Here is a 20,963-nt window from a genome sequence, read left to right as displayed (position 1 = left end):
CATTTTATATACAATAATTTTTTTCCCTAAATCCATATTTATTCTTAAGTATGACTTTCTGTAGGTCAAAACTATTGAAAATACACAGTTACAGGTCTGACAATCAACTCTCTTACTAGTAGAAGCGGGCTGAAGGTCGGGGGGGGTGGGGGTATACATATATATATATAGCCGTGGATTGCCAGTTCTCAAGTCAGTCGCGTTGATCCACTCGTGGTGGTGCAACGGGCCTGTGCTGGGTCCTCCGTGACACTGGGTGATATCAGGTCACACCCATCTTAGTGTTGAGTGACATAAATACCTTTGCCATATGACCTGTACTGTTGTCACGTAACATTTACCGTTTGTCGTGTGACATCTATCATCATTGTCATGTAACACTTACACACACACACACACATAGAGTGGAGTGGAGAACTGTGGTCACCAACTATGAGACATGAGGACGGTATACTCTGACTGAGCATATCTCGACTACGCCAGCTGGTTGTTGTTCAGAGCTGTGGTTCGAATCGTGCGTCATCAGCTGTAGTTCCATACGGGAATTAGATCGTCAGTCCGCCATAGGTTGTTCTAGCAGCAGGATTACACTGTGTGAGGTCGAACTGCTGTGTGAATTGAGATGTGACTTGGACTATTTGCTCCCGTGTGAACATTATGGGTTCCCAATACGAGGTGGAGTTCGTGGTGGGGATCTCGTGGTGTAGTGAGGCACCAACGTTGTGTTCAGCTGGACGGATTTGGCGACGTGGACTGGTGTGACTCACCCATCAGTTTTACTCCACACTTTTGAGGTAAGTGGTTAAATGGCTCTGATGTTAGTATTATATACCTTTGTGTACTTATGACCCTGACAAGGTTCATCTACCACTGGGTTATTAAACATCGTTCGCTCTTCTACACGTCAACAAACTAACTTTGAATATATTATGAAGCAAATGTGACCCGGTTCTCAATGTTTAACACAGAATGTAAAACAAACTATACTTATGTGTATAAAAACAAATATACTGTAAACATTCACCATAGGAGAATTTACTTATGTTTTCCAATAAATATAGATATATTTTGAAAATGAAAATTAATGTTTGGGAAATTCTTTTGTCAAAGAGAAGTGGTTAGCAGTCACTGAAGCTATATTCCCGAATTGAATCATTCCCGGTGCAGCTAATGTCTTCACTCGTCCAGGTTAGAAATAAAATACCTTAACGTTAAAAACATAAATAAGTGACATTTACTGCAGTGATCCAGTCAATTAATCTTTATTCCATATGCCTTGTTTATTTTTGTTACATAATTTACATAGATAAATGTTAAAATGGTATTAACTAGGGTACAAATATCCTACAGAACACGTGGCTATTATGCAGTTAAGCCTCCATTTACATAAGAACATAAGAATGGAGGAAACTGCAGCGGGCCTATTGGCCCATTCTGGGCAGTCCCATTTACACTCCTATTGCTCATATATCCATCCAACCTATGTTTGAAGCTATCCAGCGTATCCTCTACTCTTCCAAACCAATGTTTACCTATTTCACGCCTAAATCTAAATTTGTCTAATTTAAAATCAATGTTACGAGTTCACTCCTGGTTGGATAATTTGAGTACCTTTGTAATGTCCCCTTTGTTTAGCCCTGACTTCCATTTATACACCTTTAGTATATCGCCCTTCACTCTCCTTCTCTCGAGGGAGTGCAAATTAAGATGCTTTAACCTGTCTCTGTACTCAAGGTTCCTGATGCCCGGGATTAGTCTTGTCATTCTCCTCTGAATTTAACGAACATGAATCTTTAAGTGGCTATAGTCCGTTATATGGAGGTTCATATCTAACGCATCTCGATATAACGAACTGTACTATACGACTATCCCATATTCTCTGTTAAATAGAGGTTTCACACACACACACACATATATTTATATATATATATATATATATATATATATATATATATATATATATATATATATATATATATATATATATATATATATATATATATATATAAATATAACGGACTACACCCATTTAGTCCGTTAAATAGAAGTCTCACTGTATAAAGCAGGATGTAGTCGCTCAATGAAATTATGACACGAAGATAGAGATGAAGTCCTCGGCTGGCAGGCAGGGGGGAGACGCAACTAATGTCTTTCTTGGTAGATGGCAGAGGCTTTACCGCTGCGACAGGTGGACTTCCCCCAAGATTAATTAACCTAATATTTACAATGTTGCTGCCAGGTTGAGAGTGAGGGGAAAGGGGGGGATGTAAGGGGTGAGAGGAGAGTGGGACATAAGGGAAAGGGGAAATAAAGAGATAGGGAAGGTGTGTGTGTGACCCTATGACATTTGGTCAACACAGTACTGTACTATACTTCGTCTAGTCTGAAGGCGTGTTGCAAGCTTAAAGCGGTCTATGCATCACATTTATCAACCTTTGACTTTCTAAATCTTACAAAACATACCCTTCTAAAATAATCTTCTCCCTGACAAACATTACACGTAGAGAAACATGCCCCTAAGTTTCGTATAAATCACAGTAAGTCATACAAGCATTTTAATCTGCGTTTCTTCATCTTCATTCATGGTTGATTTACACTCGGGTGTCGCTGGGTGATCTCATGTGGTGAATTTATTTCCCAGAACGCACAAACATTCTGCTTTAGAGTTGGTTTGTACTGTTTTTTTTTCCTAGTTCCATCAAAATTTAATATAGTGTTAGATTTTTATAACCTGTGTGTATAGTTAAGCAATATTCAAACTAGAGACGAGATAGAACTCGAAAAAAATAAAGGTCAACTGCTTAGTCTTTACTAGGAAAAGTAAATGAGTCGCTAGTATTTAGAGGACCCTAGTAACAAGGTCTGAGCCAAACAGTGACCAGCCTTAACTTTAACTTCATCTAACGGATTATGAGGTAAACCCACAATAAATATTTTAATTCAAAACTACATCGAGGAACACAGAGAAATCGTCCCAAGGAAACAGGCGATGATGATGATATAGACACATAAACTTGGATAAGAAGAAATAGACAAAAATCTCTCTTAACGCGATGAAACACTGTATACCAGCCCACGCCACCATCATATTCCAGCTTGACCCGGGGCGAGATAGCCGTTTATAAACGTAGGCCGGAGGAAAAATGATTCTCTCGTTCAACCCGAGTGAGTATATTCACCACTCACTCACTGTCAACGTCACAGATCACTATAGAAATAAATAGAGGAATAGATAAATTAATTAAAACAGAAAAAATAAATATTGATATAAATGAACACAGTACTGTAGCTGCCAGGTGGTGAAGGTAATCGGTTGGGAGATGGTTCACCCTAGCTGCACCACCTGGCCACAATTTCCCGCCAAGGCTAAAAACAAATGCCTGGTTGTAAATCGGGACACCCAAGTTGACCTCAAAAACAAACACAACACGAAGAAGAAAACGGATGAAAAGGCAAATAACGCACAAACACTAATTATGCCAATACAGTCTACAAAGTATCGTACAAAAATATTCAGAACCTTTGTACAACTTTGAACACCAATCACTAAACATAATTATTAAAATAAAACGCCCAAACTCTTTTAACAAAACAGAAGGTTACATAAACAAACAATATATATTATACTGTAGTGGATTCCTCCCACACAAGCACCGAACCTTCTCGAATTCCCCACCCTACGCCTCCAGCGCCGCCCACGGAGTGGGGGTCAACTATCTACCCACGCCTACCCCCGCCTAATAAGGCCTGACACCGCTGTGACCAGTCTCTTTCTACACAGTGCCACCAGCAAGCAACACCTCCTCCTCCGCGCCAGCCTGGCGGCTGCCGTTCCCGCCAGCGACCTTGGCGTCCCTCAAGCCGCGTGTCCCTCCTCTGGGCACCCTCACCACCCAGCTCTCTCTACTCAACGCTTGTTACCATGCTACCTACCCAGCAACAAACTGCATTGTATATCCAATACAATATGTATACAGTGAGCACATTGTGAGTTTCCTTTCTCCATCCCATCCTGAGTGTGAACCAATATCTTATACCCCTACAAATGGTGACCCCCGGAGATTCGCACTCACACAGGATGGAGGAGAAACCGATCACTCTCCCAGTCTTCAAGCAACATGGAAGACTGGCTTACCCACGCAGAGGCAGCTCTCATCGGCTCTACAACTACTGTCTCTACACCGCAGGTTAGACACCCTAGAGCAGCTCTGCTACTCTAAGCAGACAGCCGCTCCTCTTCCTGCCCCAAGCACCACGTCCTACCGACCCCAACACACCCGTCCTGCCTCAGACGCCGCCTCCGGCCCAGCAGTACTCCCTGCCGCTCCTCCTGACGCGGCCCCTGCTCCTGACTCGGACCCACACACCCCTCTTTTCTCCGTCAGGTACCCCCTGCTACTGTCCTGCACCCTGTTGCTGTCGTGGACCCAGCTGCTGTCACGGACTCTCCTCCGCTCCTGCTGACGCAGACCCTGCTCCTGACCCAGGCCCACACAGATATTGTGTATCTAGACAGTTGTCTCCTCTAGCGGCCGGCTCATCCACACCCTCGCCGTTATGCCTCACATGTGGCATGCACCGCCCGTTCTGCCTCACATGTGCCATGCAACCCTGCAGACAACAAGTCTCCTACAACGCCTGGAGGGAAGGGGGAGTACTGTAGTGGATACCTCCCCTACAAACGCTGTTTGTCGCTGAGTAGCCGACCCAGCGAATTCCCCAGTGTATGCCTCGTGGTCTAGGTCAACCAGCGCCGCCTTACATGATGGAGGTCAACTATTAAGCCACACCTACCTCCGCTATATAAGATCTGACCTCGTGGTGACCTACCTCTCTTCTTCTAGCTACAGCCGCAGCAAGCAACACCACCTCCTCCGCCCCTGCCTGGCGGCCCTCGCTCCAGCCGGCGAGCATGGCGACCCACAAGCTGGTCCTCCTCTGAGCACCCTCACCAACCAGCTCTCTCTACTCAACGCTTGTAACCATGCTGCCTTCCCAGCACCAAGTTGCATTGTGCATCCAATACAATATGTATACAGAGAGCACATTGTAAGTTTCCTTTCTCCATCCCATCCTGAGTGTGAACCAATATCACGAAACCCCACAATACCACAACACAACAACGACGTGCCGGTGAAGCTCAGAGCGGTCAGTGTTGGCGGGAATTAATTTTACAGACTGGGGGACTTTATGGCCGAAACTGAGGGAGGAAGACTTCACTAAATTGGATGGCCCTGTAGAGGTCTGTTGCTTTGTATTGTATTCTACGAAAAGTACTGCCTTGGGGTGTTATAAATATGTAGTCATTACGGTATGGATTTAATATTATTTCGGTATATCTTTAATATTATTATTACCGGTATTATTAATGATGGTAGTAGTAGTGAAAAAGATCTAGGTGTATTTGTTAGCAACGACTTGAAACCTAGAAAACAATGTATTAGCGTTCGCAACAAGGCAAACAGGATTCTTGGGTTCATATCTAGGTCTGTGAGTAACAGAACTGCTGACGTTATCTTGAAACTTTACCTAGCATTAGTGAGGCCACACATGGATTATGCGGTTCAGTTGTGGTGTCCTTATTATAGAATGGACATAGATTCTTTGGAGAGAGTACAAAGAAGAATGACAAAAATGATCCATAATATTAGAAACCTTCCATATGAAGAAAGACTGAAAAGCTTAGGCTTACATTCATTAGAGAGGCGTAGAGTTAGGGGAGATATGATAGAGGTGTACAAGTGGGTAAGTGGGATTAACAAGGGTAAAATGGAAGATGTTCTGAAGCTCAGTAATAACGAAATAACTAGAACAAATGGCTTTAAATTAGATAAATTCCGATTCAGAAAGGATATAGGCAAGCACTGGTTTGGTAATAGAGTTGTGGATATGTGGAATAGGCTACCGAGTGCTATAGTAGGATCGGGGACGCTAGGGAGCTTCAAGACGAAGTTGGATAGGCACATGGAAGTGCTGGGATGGGTGTGAAAGGGATCTGCCCTGCATGGGCCAGTCGGCCTCCTGCAGTATCCCACTTTCTTATGTTATGTTCTTATGTTCTTATGTAGTAGTAACAGCAATAATAAAAATACATAATAAATGTCAAGGTAACTGGACCTGTAATAAAGAAATATCACTCGATTTTGAATTTTACTGGGAAGTACAAGAACAGAGACAATAGGACCAAGGGAATGGTACGAGTAGAAACAAGGCAACATTGGTGTAAATATTGGTGCCAAATGTCACACAACACACATGGCCACGTCGGTCTCCTTGGCCTCCCCCCTCAGCACTCACGAGAAAAATCAAGAAAGTAAACAAGCTCATAAAAACAGAATACCTGGTTTAAATCTATTGTCAACGACCCGAATGACACTGAACAGGTCTTTAACACATGCATTAATGTTATCCCGACGCATTAGACAGGCGGGAGACTCAGGTTAAGTTCAGCTGCTGCAGTGCGTGCCAAAAACACAGTTGATCCGGGAATGTTTTGTTTATTTTTCTCTCCACTAAGAACAAGGGTATTAACTAGACTCACGGGATCTGATAAAAAAGAGTATTGCTAAACAAACAATCATCATTAAGGGAATAATAAAAAATATATCATTGAAGTAGATTAATTTCATATAATCCATACCGCTTCAGTCTTCACTCTATTTTAAGGCAGTATGAGTTAGTTTAGTTTAATAATATATTGAGCCACACTATTTTTGTTGTGAAAGAACGAAAGAACGATGGTGGAAAAATTCTCGCTAGAGATACCGTTTTGCTCCGTTCCAGTAAGTATGAAATGAAATTGAAATTGTGGTCAATATACACAGGAATAATAAGCCCAAACTCTCCAAATGCTTTAACTCTTCACTCAGTAAGATAAATATGGCCAATATTTGATCTTTCTCTTCTCCCAATCTTCCCTCTGGCCCTACCTTTCTTTCAATTTACAAACAAATATTCACGCAGCTTTCCTCTCCCTCCCCTTTTTTCCACCCCTGTAGTCACCCAAAAGAGTCCTGTCGCGAACCACGATTCAGACTCGTGAACCCAAAGCAGTAGACACTGATACATTATTCTGTCCATAAATGCTTCGGATTCAAGAGTCTGAATCTCGGGGTTCATGGTTCGCGACAGGACTTTTTTGGGTGACTGTACCTTCACCTCTTCGCTAAGGATATTAAAACAAGATTAAATAAAAGAGACGATACGAAATCTACCCCTTAATAAAGGCAACCTATATCAAACAAAAGACATTCGTATACACCGTCGGATTCCCCAGATATTAGATCGAATTCCTCTTGAATCTCAAATCGTGGAATGTACTAATGGATCCATGTTTACATGTGTTCCTACATTCCCAGGGATACTACACTGCTCCCTAAAATGCTCTACCCTCGCGTATACAACCACAAACATGTTAAAATTCATAATGTTAATCTACATATAACTCTTCTACAGTGTCGCTAAAAAGGTTAATGTTCAAGTCTGTGTAATTCTTTTGTTTGGTGTGTTGAGGATTCTTGAGCCACAAAATCGAGTGTTTGGCACGTCGCGTGGTGGTCCGACACCAGTCAGCTGATTTAAACACAGGAATTGGACATCTCGGAAACAGCTGATCGCTAGTTTATATACGTAAATTTAAAACAATGGAAGGTAAAACAAACACACACACACAGTCTATAGAAGAGATTCAGACTCGTGAACCCGAAGCAGTTAGACTGATAGCTACATTAATTGTCCATAAATATTTCGGATTCAAAAGTCTGTTCGTGGTTCAGGGGAGAGAAGGCGAACAGTGGGAAGGGGAAGATGGTGTTGTGGGGTACGGGATGTTTTGGTTCGCAGTCAGGATGGGATGGAGAAAGGAAACTCACAATGTGGTTACAAGCGTGATGTAGAGAGAGCTGGTTGGTGAGGGTGCTCAGAGGAGGACAGCTTGTGGGTCGCCATGCTCGCCGGCGGGAGCGAGGGCCGCCAGGCAGCGGCGGAGGAGGAGGAGGAGGTGTAGCTCGCTGCGGCTGTAGCTAGAAGAAGAGAGAGGTCACCACGAGGTCAGGTCTTAAATAGCGGGGGTAGGCGTGGCTTAGTAGTTGACCTCCGTCATGTATGGCGGCGCTGGTTGACCTAGACCACGAGGCATACACTGGGGAATTCGTGGGGTCGGCTACTCCGCGACAAACAGCGTTTGTAGGGGAGAAATCCACTACAGTGTTATCCACTGGGAAGCGATGAGGGGATCTGGGACAGAGATCTCGTCAGGGCTTAAGTGGCTATATACCGCGGCGCTAAGGCATGTCTAATACCCACTGTTTTGGGCCATAAAGGAAACACTAATGGTCCTTTACACGATGAGGAGTCAGGGGGCCGGAGAGAGAGAGAGAGAGAGAGAGAGAGGGAGAGAGAGAGAGAGAGAGAGGGAGAGACCCTCCATCTAACAAAGGACAATAAACTTTTTTCTCTATGATAGACAACGCCTCTTCTCAGAAGTGTAACCATATTTCTTGTCCTACTGGGAGCTGTCCAGTACTGGCGGTGGTGTTGATGATAGCAGTGATAGTGGTGGTGAGTGATGAGGTTGATGATTTATTCTATCGAGTGTTGTATTTACTGAATTAGAACAAATAATAGTGAATACAATTAATAACTATCTCTTATGCAGTATGTAAACTTTATGAGAGCAAGAATAGAAAATACACACACACACACACACACACACACTCACACACACACACACACACACACACACACACACTCACACACACACTAGCCATTAATAAACTGTGGTGTTTCATTACAGTTGTTGAAGTTCCAAGTTGTGCCCCTCAACACCAGCACCCGCTCTTTGTAATGGTGTCCTCTATACTCCATCACACACACACACCATTCATCTCCAGCCCCCCTTTCAATATACACAAACCCCTAATACATAATTCAGGTATCGACTAAACAACAAGATATATTTATGATAATTTCACATACTCGTATCAAGAGGTGTGGGGCGGGGGGGAGGGGGGGCGGGGGGGGTGTAATATGAAAACACACGTGAAAGTTAATAGCACCTTTGATTATATGAATTTTTATAATTAATTATGCTAATGGATATGAAGGCATTTAATAATCAGAATTTCAATTTTTTGACCGCAGATTCTTCTTAAATCAGCGTGCCGAGGACGACTTATACTGAGATTTTGAGCAAATTAAATATTTTGGACCCTCAGAATTACAAGTCAGAATCTTAGTATATGTCGCCCTCGAAACGCTGATTAAGGATCTGTGGTTGAAATATTTTTTTTATAATTGTCTTAATAGACCATGTACAGTATGTGTCGATAACCAGTAGGAAGACCCCAAGCGCTATCTTGTAGTAATTCACATTTTCAGGAGAGGTGAAGAGAAGATGTGAATTAGTGTACACGGGTAACTGTGGCATACAAACAATACAGTATACGAGTACATCCAGGCCCAGGGCAGACAAGCCTGCTACACTACTCTTCCATCTTTATGTTAATATTTTCATAGTTTTCCCTGTATCTGTCTCTATTTGTTAAGGTCCACTGTAAAAATTAGCATCACAGCTAATGCTACAAAGTGAGTGGGGCTGGGAGCATCACTAACGGCTCTCAGCTTGTGATGCGGGGAAGTAAAAATCAATGCAGTCGTGAGTTTATCCTAGTGTGAACACTGTTATTACCCACACTGGCATGAAGGTTGGAAGTCCTATACAAAAGACACTAACCAACAACACAACACATCACCCTGCCCGAGGACCTCCTAACACCCCACCCTGTTCTGGTAGTTACAGTATATACGGGAACACAGGGTCAGATTCGAGACCTCTTTTATCCATTAAGATAATCATTTCCTGAATCTGAATGTGGTCTTGAGCGTCACTGAGGCCTTTACTTACCACTGTATTCACCATTGTTAGACGCTTCAAAGGCCAGGGTCGTTAACAACAAGTACTTACTAAAATTTAGATCAATTCGGTCTAGCGTATGAAGTTACTGTTATATTTAGTTATTTACTGATAACTTTAATAATAAATCACTTTTTTCCCTTAAAATGATCTGCGTCTTCACCAACTTAGCGAGGAAACTGATGAGAATACACAACTTGTATCCACATTAACCCAACTGCACGTGTTGTACCGTCATGGCGAAACAAGATGGAATAAAAACCAATTAATTTCTACTTGCTGTGTGAAGTCGGATTTGAAAAACAATCGCTGACGAACGCAACCCCAAACTAAAATACTGGAAGGCGAACCACCGAGTCAACATGATGTTCCCGCCTAACGACCAGATTATATTGGTCCTCCTATTGGCTTTATGAGGGAGTTCCTGAAAGGTGAGGTGATAAGAGGGACACTTTTCTGACACATCTGGCAGTGGTGAGGTGAGGCAGTTAGGAGGCGCGGCAGCAGCTGCTTTATTGCCACTTACACCATCAACACCTCCATACAAAAAACTGTCAATGAGCATAAACTGGTAATATGATGCTGAACAATAAATTACAGAAAGACCAAAACAAAAAGAAGACGTGGCAGTTAATTGACTGAGTAACTAGACACACCTCGTGGTTTTAAAGTCAACTGAAACCTCAACAACACCACTATGAAAAGGTAATCATTAAATTTAGAACCTCTCACCTCAGACGGAATATACAAGTTAAACAATAACAGAAGGCGTGGTACGGGGCCAGGCTGGCTCACAACACACTGTCTTGGCCAATGCATACTGTACTGTCCAAGGAGTAACTTGCAATACAGTACAATATTACTTATTATAATGTATTGCTGCGTAAAGTCTTGGTTCTCTATAAATCACATAAAGATGATTTACATAGAAATTGTAATAACTCGATCAACAAAACTTCATAGCCAGACTGACAACAAATAATTACCCTAATTTCCATATCAATTAGCATTGATTGTATACAATATATTGGCTCCTTACAGCTGACCTTTGGGGATCATTTGAAATGGAAGTTTAAATTAAACAATTTGAGTCACATAATTTATTCTGAATTTAAACTAAGTTACATGAAAAACTTGATAATTTGACTGCTAATAAGATTATAAGGGGTACATATTTCACTGCGACTCATATGTGAAAATCATGTTAATAACATCACTACTGTACGGGTATTCTTAAAAAAAAAATTATGAGTTGTACTGGGGGAAATCTAATGCAGTTGTCACGCGAAGATTTATTTTATATAATTACATAATAAAGATTGATTTATATTTAATTATTTTAGGTGTCCATCGGGGATTTCCCTCATTTGTGGGAACTTTTCACGTGGAGAACATCAAGGTGTAGCGCGACTCAAAGATCTAAAACGGCGTACATACTGTTCAGGCTGTCACGCTCCGACTCCTTACAGGTATTGGCACAGACCACATTGCCACCGCTGGAGGTGCCAGGCTCCCTACAGATGACGCGAGTCATGTTGCGGGGCAAAGTGTAGAACTGAGTGGGATTTGAAGCCACCACTCCATGGTAAAGTGGACAACCTTCCTGGTGGTGGTGGTTGTTTCCCGTGGTTCGTGGGTCAGTGGGGACCGGTGGGAGGGGTCCATAGGGACACCTTTTGGTGACCTGTGTGACCTTCAGCAGCTTGTAGATCATGGCCATGCTGATCATTGTTGTCAGCACCCCCACACTTCCCAGGACTGCAATCAGGTACAACAGAGCTACACCGAGAAAATTAATACCATTATTTTTTTACTAATATATTACAGATAGTTGTCAGCGTACAGTACTAGGATTATACAACATCCTTCCCTCACGAGTTACGAGCCAGGAACAGCTTCAAGAAACATTTATGAAGGTATAAGAACAAAAAATATTTGTAAATATGGTTGTCTATTGAATCATTACTAAAACAGTGTAAGTTGTCACAAACTTAGTATAGTTTAGGGCCTGATCCCGTGGGCCGTGAGACTCCAGTGAAGGTGTCGCCAGACACACTATAAACGTCTTTGTACACAAAAACACAAGTTTAAATTTGGGTTTAAAATTTTTAATCAGTAACATAATATTATTATTTACGGTTAGTTTAGGTAAAGTTAATCAATCATCACGTGGAATAAGCTGGAGGGGTTAATCTTCACCTGACTTGGAAAATTAACCGTAAGAATGTCCAACAATCTTTGCCGTGACATTTCATCATCTTGGGCCTGGTAATAACTGGTCACATCCCTATTTTTTTTTAAACACGGATTAGCCCACCCGGGCACAGGTCACTGACCCACTTCGGGGCCTGGGGGCGAAAATGTAATAATAATAATAATAATAATAATAATAATAATAATAATAATAATAATAATAATAATAATAATAATGCATAGTAAATAAAATTTATAATAAAACAAAATTAAAATTAAAATAATAATAATTCATAGTAAATACAAATTATAATAAAAAATATAAAATAAAATAATATTGATAACAATAATAATAACACTAATAATAATTATAAAGGACCATAAAAATACAAAAATGTAAACAAAAAAGATCAAAAGCGAGAAACAATAAATATATGTTTTGTCAATAGTAAGAGAAACAATTGAAACCCTGCAATTGGGTGTAAATGAGGCAGAAAGTCAGATCAGCTACCTGGGACTTTGACCGAAGAGCTGTAGGAAAAATAATTGGAGTTTCATCACTCAGAATATTTGTTTTTGTTTTTACTTTTGGATCAGTCACCACCTCACCTGGCCTGACGGATATTGTTTTCTTAAGTGAGGGATGTTTTTATTTAGAGAAACCTGACTGGAAATAGCTAACACTTGATCATCTTGACTATCATATCACTAAATCTAATATTAATATATATTGACAAAATCGAATATATGAGATTTCATTATATCATTATACAGTTTACCAGTATTTATTGTCAAGTGATGATCCAAGCTACTAACTTTACTCACCGTCTTCAGTCATCGTTGCCACCACAACCCTCTCCAGTCTCTCCGCTGCCTACACACTGAGCCAAGCTATTTTCAGTCCTTCCCCAACACTGTACTGTACGTTATCATTGGCCTTCTGAATGAGGAAAAAATACGGATGTAACAAAGATAATTTACGGGAAGTCCTGATACTTTGTTATCATTTACGTCATAAAAAAATGTGTACGTACCGGTATCTTGCAGTTTCTGTTTTCTTATCTATATATATATATATATATATATATATATATATATATATATATATATATATATATATATATATATATATTCGTCTTGTACGAGGACATCTTGACAAGGCTGTAGCTGATATAATTTGCGCTAATAGAACTCTTATGGAAATATTGTACATACGTTGTTTTCGTAAAAAAAAAAAGTTATATATATATATATGGGCAAGAAATTTTTAGACTGAAACATTGCGTAGTTGATTCTTCTTTTGGCTGAATACACTATCTTCACCTGACAGTGCACAACATAACCACACCGGGCATGAACCTCCAACACAAAGTTCCACTGAACATTTGGACAATAAAATTAGACAATAAATTCGATTAAATCACGGCAGACAACTCCCCCCAGAACAAAATCACACCACCAGAAACCAATGTAAACTTAAAATAATATTCACAGACGTTTTGTAATAATATTCAGTCGAAACATTTAACCCATGGTGAAAAATTAATTTTGTGTTGGGATTTAGGCAATATTAACTTGGCTTCTCTCGTTTCAGGGTGTATTGTACAAGACGCAATCAGTCCAAGCCAAGGCGCTTATCAAGACAACAACATTTGAGTGATATTAATCATCAAATGCGAGGATGTGTTACATTTACAAGCAACGTTTACATAAATATAAAATATGACTTCAAGGCTTATACAGGTACCGGATATATAAATATTAATTAAACAAGTAAATCTTTCCCTTTAATATGCATAGGGGCTTTCAACGATAAACCTCTAATAATGTCTTAAGATACAACTAAGAGCTTAACATATGTGAAACAAGAGATATACATATAAGAGTTTACAAACTTTACAACATGAAAATGAGAGCATAGGCCTTGAAAGTACATTTTACTAAAAATACCCAAAATAGAAAGATGGTGGACTGAGGTAGCGTATACTCAGTAAATACACGAAACAAAGTGACCAATATTTGCAAGTATCAACAAACATGAACGTGACGATGGAAGACTTGGAGGAAACTTATGGAGACGCGACAATGACGGAGATAAGCCTGGAGAAGCGACTGGCCTCCAGGTGGGAGTACTACTCTAAGGTGTTGATGGGCCTGGCCAGGAACCCAGACGCTGCTGCTGGCATCATGGGCCTTAATGCCAGTATCTTCCGCGCCGCCTTCCGCCCTCCGCCCAACACCGCCATGCACAATTTCACAGGTGAGTGGACTGATAAACTGTACCATGCCTAAGTTAATTTGTGCAACTGGAGTCCAGAACCGGGGGTTATTTATTTTCTTCAAACGTTTACAACAGTGTTCTAATTCATCTTGTTAATTCCCCCAAAAATATGATTTGTTTTTTACTAACATGTTTCCTTGGTCAATAAGTAAGGCAGAGAAACGTTTTGGTGACCTCATCACTGAGTCATTAATTAACACTGAGCCGAGTTGACCTGAGCACCCGGGTATAACAACAGGAGTCACGTTAATAAATCATGTATTCGTCATTCAGTTATCTTATTCTCTCATCAATACATCATCAATATTCTCCCCAAAGCATTAACTAACACTGACCTGACCTCCCACAGTTGACCTGACAGCCCAGGTGAGGCGCCGTGATGACCCTGGACGCATGGTCATAATCATCCTGGCCTACTCTATCATCATCGGGGTCTCGCTCTTCGGTAACCTGTTGGTGTGTCATGTGGTGGTAAGGACGAGGCGCCTCCACACCCTCACCAACACCTTCCTCGCTAACCTGGCCCTCTCAGACCTTCTCATGACGGCTCTCAACATCCCCTTCAACGTGGCCAGGTGAGAAGAGGAGGGGGGAGATGGGGATAGGGAGTGTAGAGGAGAAGGGTAGGGATAGTTTAGTTTCTTACGGAGAGCCTCGGAGAGCTCTACAGTGTTGCCAGATGAGAAAGAGAATGTAGAAGGAAAAGAGAATAAAAGGGAACGAAAAGAGAGATGGGGAGAAGAAAAAATTACAAAATTACACTTGTATAATAGTAACGTCAATTGTCAAAAACCGTCTAATTCTACGTCTAGTTAAAATACACATCTAATTCTGTCAAAATTTCTCAGAAACACGTTTAATTCTGTCAAATTTTGTCAGAAATACGTCTAATTCTGTCAAAAAGACTTCTAATTATACGTCCAATCCTCAGGGTGTTGCTAGACGACTGGCCCTTCGGGGGGTTGATGTGTAGTATGGTGCCCTTTGTCCAGGTCATCTCCGTCTATGTGTCCGCCTTCACCATGGTCGCTATAGCCCTCGATCGTTACCAGGTGCGTCCCCTTAGGTCCCAGGTACGTTTCCAGATCTCAGGTACGTTTATCAGGTCCTAGGTACGTTCTTCAGATCCCCATATGGGCGTCCCAAGTCCCAGGTACACGTCCCCCTACGCCTAAGGTACCGTACGTCCTCCAACTCCGCCAAGTAAGTTACACAGGTTGAGTAAAGCGTCCGTCACACAGGTCACAGGTACGCCAGCCAGGTAACCTCAACTAGCTTATGTTCCAGGTGAAAAAGAGAGTGAAATTGTTTGTGTGTGTGTGTGTGTGTTAGAGAGCGAGAGAGTGCTTGAGTGTGTGTGTGTGTGTGTGTGTGTGTGTTAGAGAGCGAGAGAGTGCTTGAGTGTGTGTGTGTGTGTGAGGGGGAGAAGACTTAACACTGGCTCCATGTTATCATTCCTCAGTCTTCTCCTGCAGGTGATCGTCCATCCCCTGAAGCCGCGTCTCGGAGCCTGGCACGGAGCTGTCATCATCACTGTCGTCTGGCTGTTAGCTGCCCTCGTCTCCTTACCTTATGCTATCTACAGTCAGGTGAGAGTGAGGGAGAGTGGTGTGAGAGGGATGAAGAGTGGGAGAGAATGGTGTGAGAGGGCGGGAGAGTGGGAGAGAATGGTGTGAGAGGGCGGGAGAGTGGGAGAGAATGGTGTGAGAGGAAGAGTGGTGTGAGAGGGCGGGAGAGTGGGAGAGAATGGTGTGAGAGGAAGAGTGGTGTGAGAGGGCGGGAGAGTGGGAGAGAATGGTGTGAGAGAGCGGGGAGAGCGAGTACACACAATTCACAGTATTAATCAACATCATGTATTCAACATAAACTAAGTCACAGTTTCATTGAAGGTTGAGTTAAACAGTTTAGTTTGGAATATAATAAAGTTAACAGACAGACAAATAGATAAATGTAAACAGATAGTTGGTTGATGTTCAGATTCTTCTCTGTCTAGTTGAGAATGAATAAATGGTCATCAGAGAGATTCATAAAGAGTTAAGGGAGATGAGGAGTGAGGCTTGACACAGGACTGGTGGTGTGTGAGGTGGTGCACTACACGAGCTGTTCTTTCCCTGCAGGTGATGGAGGTGTTCACGTACAGGAAGTTGACACGGTGTCAGGCGCACTACCCGTCCCCAGCACTACAATTCCGCCAGTGGCTGACACTTGCCACCTTCCTGACGCAGTATGTTGTGCCGCTGGGCGTGACTGCCGTGGCTTACGTGGGCGTGACGAGGCGGGTGTGGTGGCGGGCAGTAGTGGGCGCTGCCACGCAAGAGCAGCTCTCCTTACAGCTGAAAACCAAGAAGAAGACGGTGAAGATGTTGGTGGTGGTGGTAGTGTTGTTCGCCCTCTGCTGGATGCCCCTTAATACCTACCACCTGGTGGTGGACTTCGGCGTGACGGTGGGTCCGTCTCGTCACTCCTCCACAGTATTCTTCATTTGTCACTGGTTTGCCATGTCCAACGTTTGCTACAACCCGTTTATCTACTGCTGGCTCAACGACCACTTCCGCGCGGGGGCCAAGGCCTGGCTCTGGTGTGCCGCCAGGAAGCTCTGCCATGTTCCCCTTCCCCATGACGACGACGAGCCCCAGGGCGTCAGGATCTCCAGGCCTCGAGGCTCCGTCACTTTGTCCTCGTCGGCCCTCGCCAGTGGCTCAGTGAGTCGAAAACTGGTCGGTGGCGTCGGTTCAGTTCGCAGTACACACCATCATCACCACCGCCACCAGGCGTCAGATTTTCACGTAGCGCTGGACGAGCTGATCAACACTCCCATGCCTTCCAGACGCAGCCAACACAGCTTCAAGTCTAACTCTTCCCTACGAGGCAGTAAACAACGCCAGAAAACCAACACAAAACCCAATATTGGTGAACCTCGAGGCGTACATTCTGACAAGTCTTCATCTCCCAAGGTCGTGTCCATTACCCAGGGACTCCAAGACGCCTCTTCAGTTGTCAGCTGTACTCACGGGAACTTGAGCTCCTCATTTTCAGAGATGCCTTGTATAGAAGTTGATCTTCCCTGTGTGTTGAACCTCCGACAGATCAGTCCTCAGCCACCAGAGGTGCTACAGGTGACCTCCCCGCACAGTAAAGTCGATGAAATTTCTTCGAATTTACGCGAAGAGGAAGCAACCGAAGAACCAGAAGGAAACAGAGATGACTGGAGGAACAAAACGAGAAGTAGGTCTGAAAAGGACGCCATTGATGTTGAGAAGCTAGACATTGTTTACGTGGAGTCTGAGAGGTTGCCGACGGACCCAACACTCGGCCCTATCCCCGAGGAGTCTCCTCGGACCTCCTGCCCCAGAACCCTCATCAGGTGCCCCACTTCTCCGTCAGCTCAACACTCTCTCCCACAAAGTCAACTCTCTTTATATGCTTCAGAAGTTCCTGAATCAAAAAATATTTCCCATTTGACTGCTAAAAGTTCCTTAGAAAGGAGCAATAACAAATCACTGAATGGCGACAGTGATCCAATTGTGCCATCTCCCATCACACCTACACAACATTCAGTAACTATCAGTAAAACAAAACAAACTAAGAATCCTATCACCATCATCAGAGCCATCCGCGACATCACAGTGTCCCTAGCACGACGCCTGACCGCACTGACCTCCAGGAATTCGTCTTCTAGAAGCACCTCCAAGATGTCCCACGACACCAGAGGGCGTACCTGTACCCCGAGTTTATGTTGGACGGAAGGGGAGACTTCAACAAATCCAGTATCTGTTAAATCCAGTCCCATTACTGCCCTGAATCAGGAAGACACCGTGACAAACTTGACAAAATTCTCGAAATGTCGTGAGTGTCGGAGCCCCGCCACAACACAGCGTGACGACCACCACCAGGTGACTCTCCCCAACATTGTACTGGCAGACACTCGGGACGCCCACACCCTCCCGGGTCCTCAATTCTCGGACCAACAAAGTGAGGAGACGGACTCGCCCCGAGGACCTGACTCTAGATTGTCTCCATCATGTCGAGGGTCTCATTCTGTCTCCTCCCCCTCAGGCCACGGGAGCCCTCAACGTTTACCTGGACACGGAGCATCAGGCGTGGCCATGGTCGATCCCGCGGCAATAATCCTGAGGCCACTACACAACTCCAGGACACATGTCTCTGGCAGTAGATCAGGTTTATATGACTTTTCCCTCCCTTCTCAAACTCACATCTCCCACATCAGCTGGCCTGTCAGCCCGCGGTACATACACACAAGAAAAAACGAGGGAGAAATCCGCCTACTTTCACATATTCCTGTAACCAAAGGAGACACTGCACCACCCGACGCAACACGATTAACGAACAACAGTAACACACCGGAGAATAGAAATTCCCCTTCATCTAGTCACGAGCTCTCCGTGTTTCTAACAACCAAAGACAACACGCTACATGCCACAGAAAGTTCACCGAATAATAAAAGCTTCCGTTCATCTTTCCACGGGCTCTCCTTGACCAGCAGAGTGTCTCAAGCAGATACCTGTGACTCCTCAAAGTCCACCACGGACTCGTCATCTTCTTCCAGTGATGATCAAGGCGGCAGAACAAGTCCTCGTAGCACCAGATACTCCCTACGGACCCACTCGACGCCTGAACTATGTAGTATACCCCACGGGAGTACAGTGGCGCCTGAACTGGGTGTCCACTCCAACAGCACAACCACGTCCTGGACGGTGAGGTTCTCCAGTCCTTCTACCAGAGTAAGTCCAGACGGCACTTCCTCCCCGACCCTGTGCCGCCCCTGCTGGACCGCCCCCCCTGGTCCCTCTCACCACCACGAGGATGTGTCCAGCCAGGAACTAACATCGACACCATAATAATGACAAGAGGTGTTTGGTAGTACAGTACGAGGCTAACTAAATCTATGCGTAATTCTATAAGGGAACAAGAAGCAACATCTCGCGCTGAACAAAATACGACAGTAAACTGAGAAAAAACGTTGTCACCCAAAGTTGTTTTATCAACTGAATGAAAGATTAAAGAAAATGTGATATTAAAATTATAATGAAAATACCTGTAGTACATAATACAAAACGAAGTTTTGTTTGTGCTTGTAAGAAAGGCGTTCATTATTTCACATGTATGAATCATTACACATATGTCAGGTTAAACTATCATGGGCAATATAGAATGTAATAATTATTATACAAAATGTGTTCCTCGAGGTTTATAAACTAACTAATGACTGCCATTCTGAGAGGTGCAAGTACTGAAGTAGTGATGTCTCGTGTGTTACCATCACTGATGTAGCTTCATATGTCTCAAAGTACATTTGTGACATCTAACATTTATCCAATTTAATGTTGTTCACAGTGTGTAGACATACATATATGTGTGGGTTTATGTATTTATGTAAGTATTGCTACGTTCTAGTCAGCTTTGGTTGATATTAAAAAAAATAGTCCTTCACGTCTTTAACACACAATTTGTCCATTATTTTAGACTGGTCATATAATTTATAAATTATGTCGCTCAAATCATACAGTTTGAAAGTACAGCTGTAATATAATTTATAGATCACTCCAAATATCTACCAAATACTTCATCACTCCGTCCTCTTTTTAAGTAGATATAAATTTCGGTACTTAAGTGTCTTTTAATAACCTGGTAAAGTTATCAAAATAAGTATGTTGGCTTGTCGACTGTGTCCGCCCGTTCTCCTGCCACAAGTCTTGAAGTTACAGTCACTCTATAACACAAACTCACAAATAAATTATCACCATATTACTTCAAGAACTCGGTTGACAAAATTCAGAGTACTGTATCCTCACTACAGTTCTAATTTATTTTATTTAGATCTTTGATTGGACAAGGTAATTATAAAAGAAATACTGTACTGTTGTCTCTCTCTATATATTATATTTAGTCTAAGCTTCTGTGGGTAACGTTCTTAGAATTTCAGCTTATAATAACCTAATATTTCTCGGCCTCTTCCTTGTCTAGCTTCTCTCGTCTGTGATATTAAAACATTTTCATTAGTTAGAAATAAACTAATGTGAGCGACACTGTTTTTCTTTTTTCCTATATAATATATAATAGTGAGTTGGAGCTGACAGCGACCCACAAGGATTGAAGTAACAAACCATAACTTATTATAAACGGTAAGTCAGTCCTATTTATATATATTTTAAACTTCCAACTGTAACTTGAACCGACGAGTTGACCGAAGAAAATAGATTTACTGGCAAGGAAATTTTCAGTTGATGAAGGCCATTGTTTAAAGACTTTAGATGGTGGTTTAAAGGGTCGTTGATATGGCGGGCAGTGGAAAATGGCCTGTTGGCGTCTTGGAATCTTTATATAACTTTTCACTCTGGGTGTATTTCGAAAATTAAGTGGGTTATAAGAAAGTCTTGTTATATATTATAGCACTATGTTCTTCAAAATGGTTTTATATTATCAGCTGATGATTGATGATGTTCGTTTCCATCCAGGAGAATCATTTTACAGTAATAGTGACAAATAAAATATATTCAGCGTATAATTTTATAAAAAATGTACCATATTTCATTATATATAAGTTTATCTAAGATT

General features: G+C 42.5%; 2 protein-coding genes across 2 annotated transcripts; one reads left to right on the top strand and one right to left on the bottom strand.

Moving 5' to 3' along the window:
• Positions 1 to 210: 210 nt before the first annotated feature.
• On the top strand, positions 211 to 20,432 carry LOC121860779. Its single transcript, XM_042358146.1, has 6 exons — positions 211 to 794; positions 13,701 to 14,366; positions 14,737 to 14,962; positions 15,319 to 15,439; positions 15,863 to 15,976; positions 16,505 to 20,432. The coding sequence occupies exons 2-6, from the start codon at positions 14,144 to 14,146 to the stop codon at positions 19,244 to 19,246; spliced, it is 3,426 nt and encodes a 1,141-aa protein (XP_042214080.1). The 5' UTR covers positions 211 to 794; positions 13,701 to 14,143; the 3' UTR covers positions 19,247 to 20,432.
• On the bottom strand, positions 11,012 to 13,006 carry LOC121860780. The gene is made up of 2 exons (XM_042358147.1): positions 12,932 to 13,006; positions 11,012 to 11,692 (listed from the first exon to the last, which is right to left on the bottom strand). The coding sequence occupies exons 1-2, from the start codon at positions 12,942 to 12,944 to the stop codon at positions 11,325 to 11,327; spliced, it is 381 nt and encodes a 126-aa protein (XP_042214081.1). The 5' UTR covers positions 12,945 to 13,006; the 3' UTR covers positions 11,012 to 11,324.
• Positions 20,433 to 20,963: the final 531 nt, after the last annotated feature.

Source organism: Homarus americanus, unplaced genomic scaffold (assembly GCF_018991925.1).
Source record: "Homarus americanus isolate GMGI-L3 unplaced genomic scaffold, GMGI_Hamer_2.0 scaffold23617, whole genome shotgun sequence".
In the NCBI taxonomy this organism is placed as follows: domain Eukaryota; kingdom Metazoa; phylum Arthropoda; class Malacostraca; order Decapoda; family Nephropidae; genus Homarus; species Homarus americanus.
Note: the sequence above shows the minus strand (reverse complement) of the source record. Positions and strands in the feature narration are given on the sequence as shown.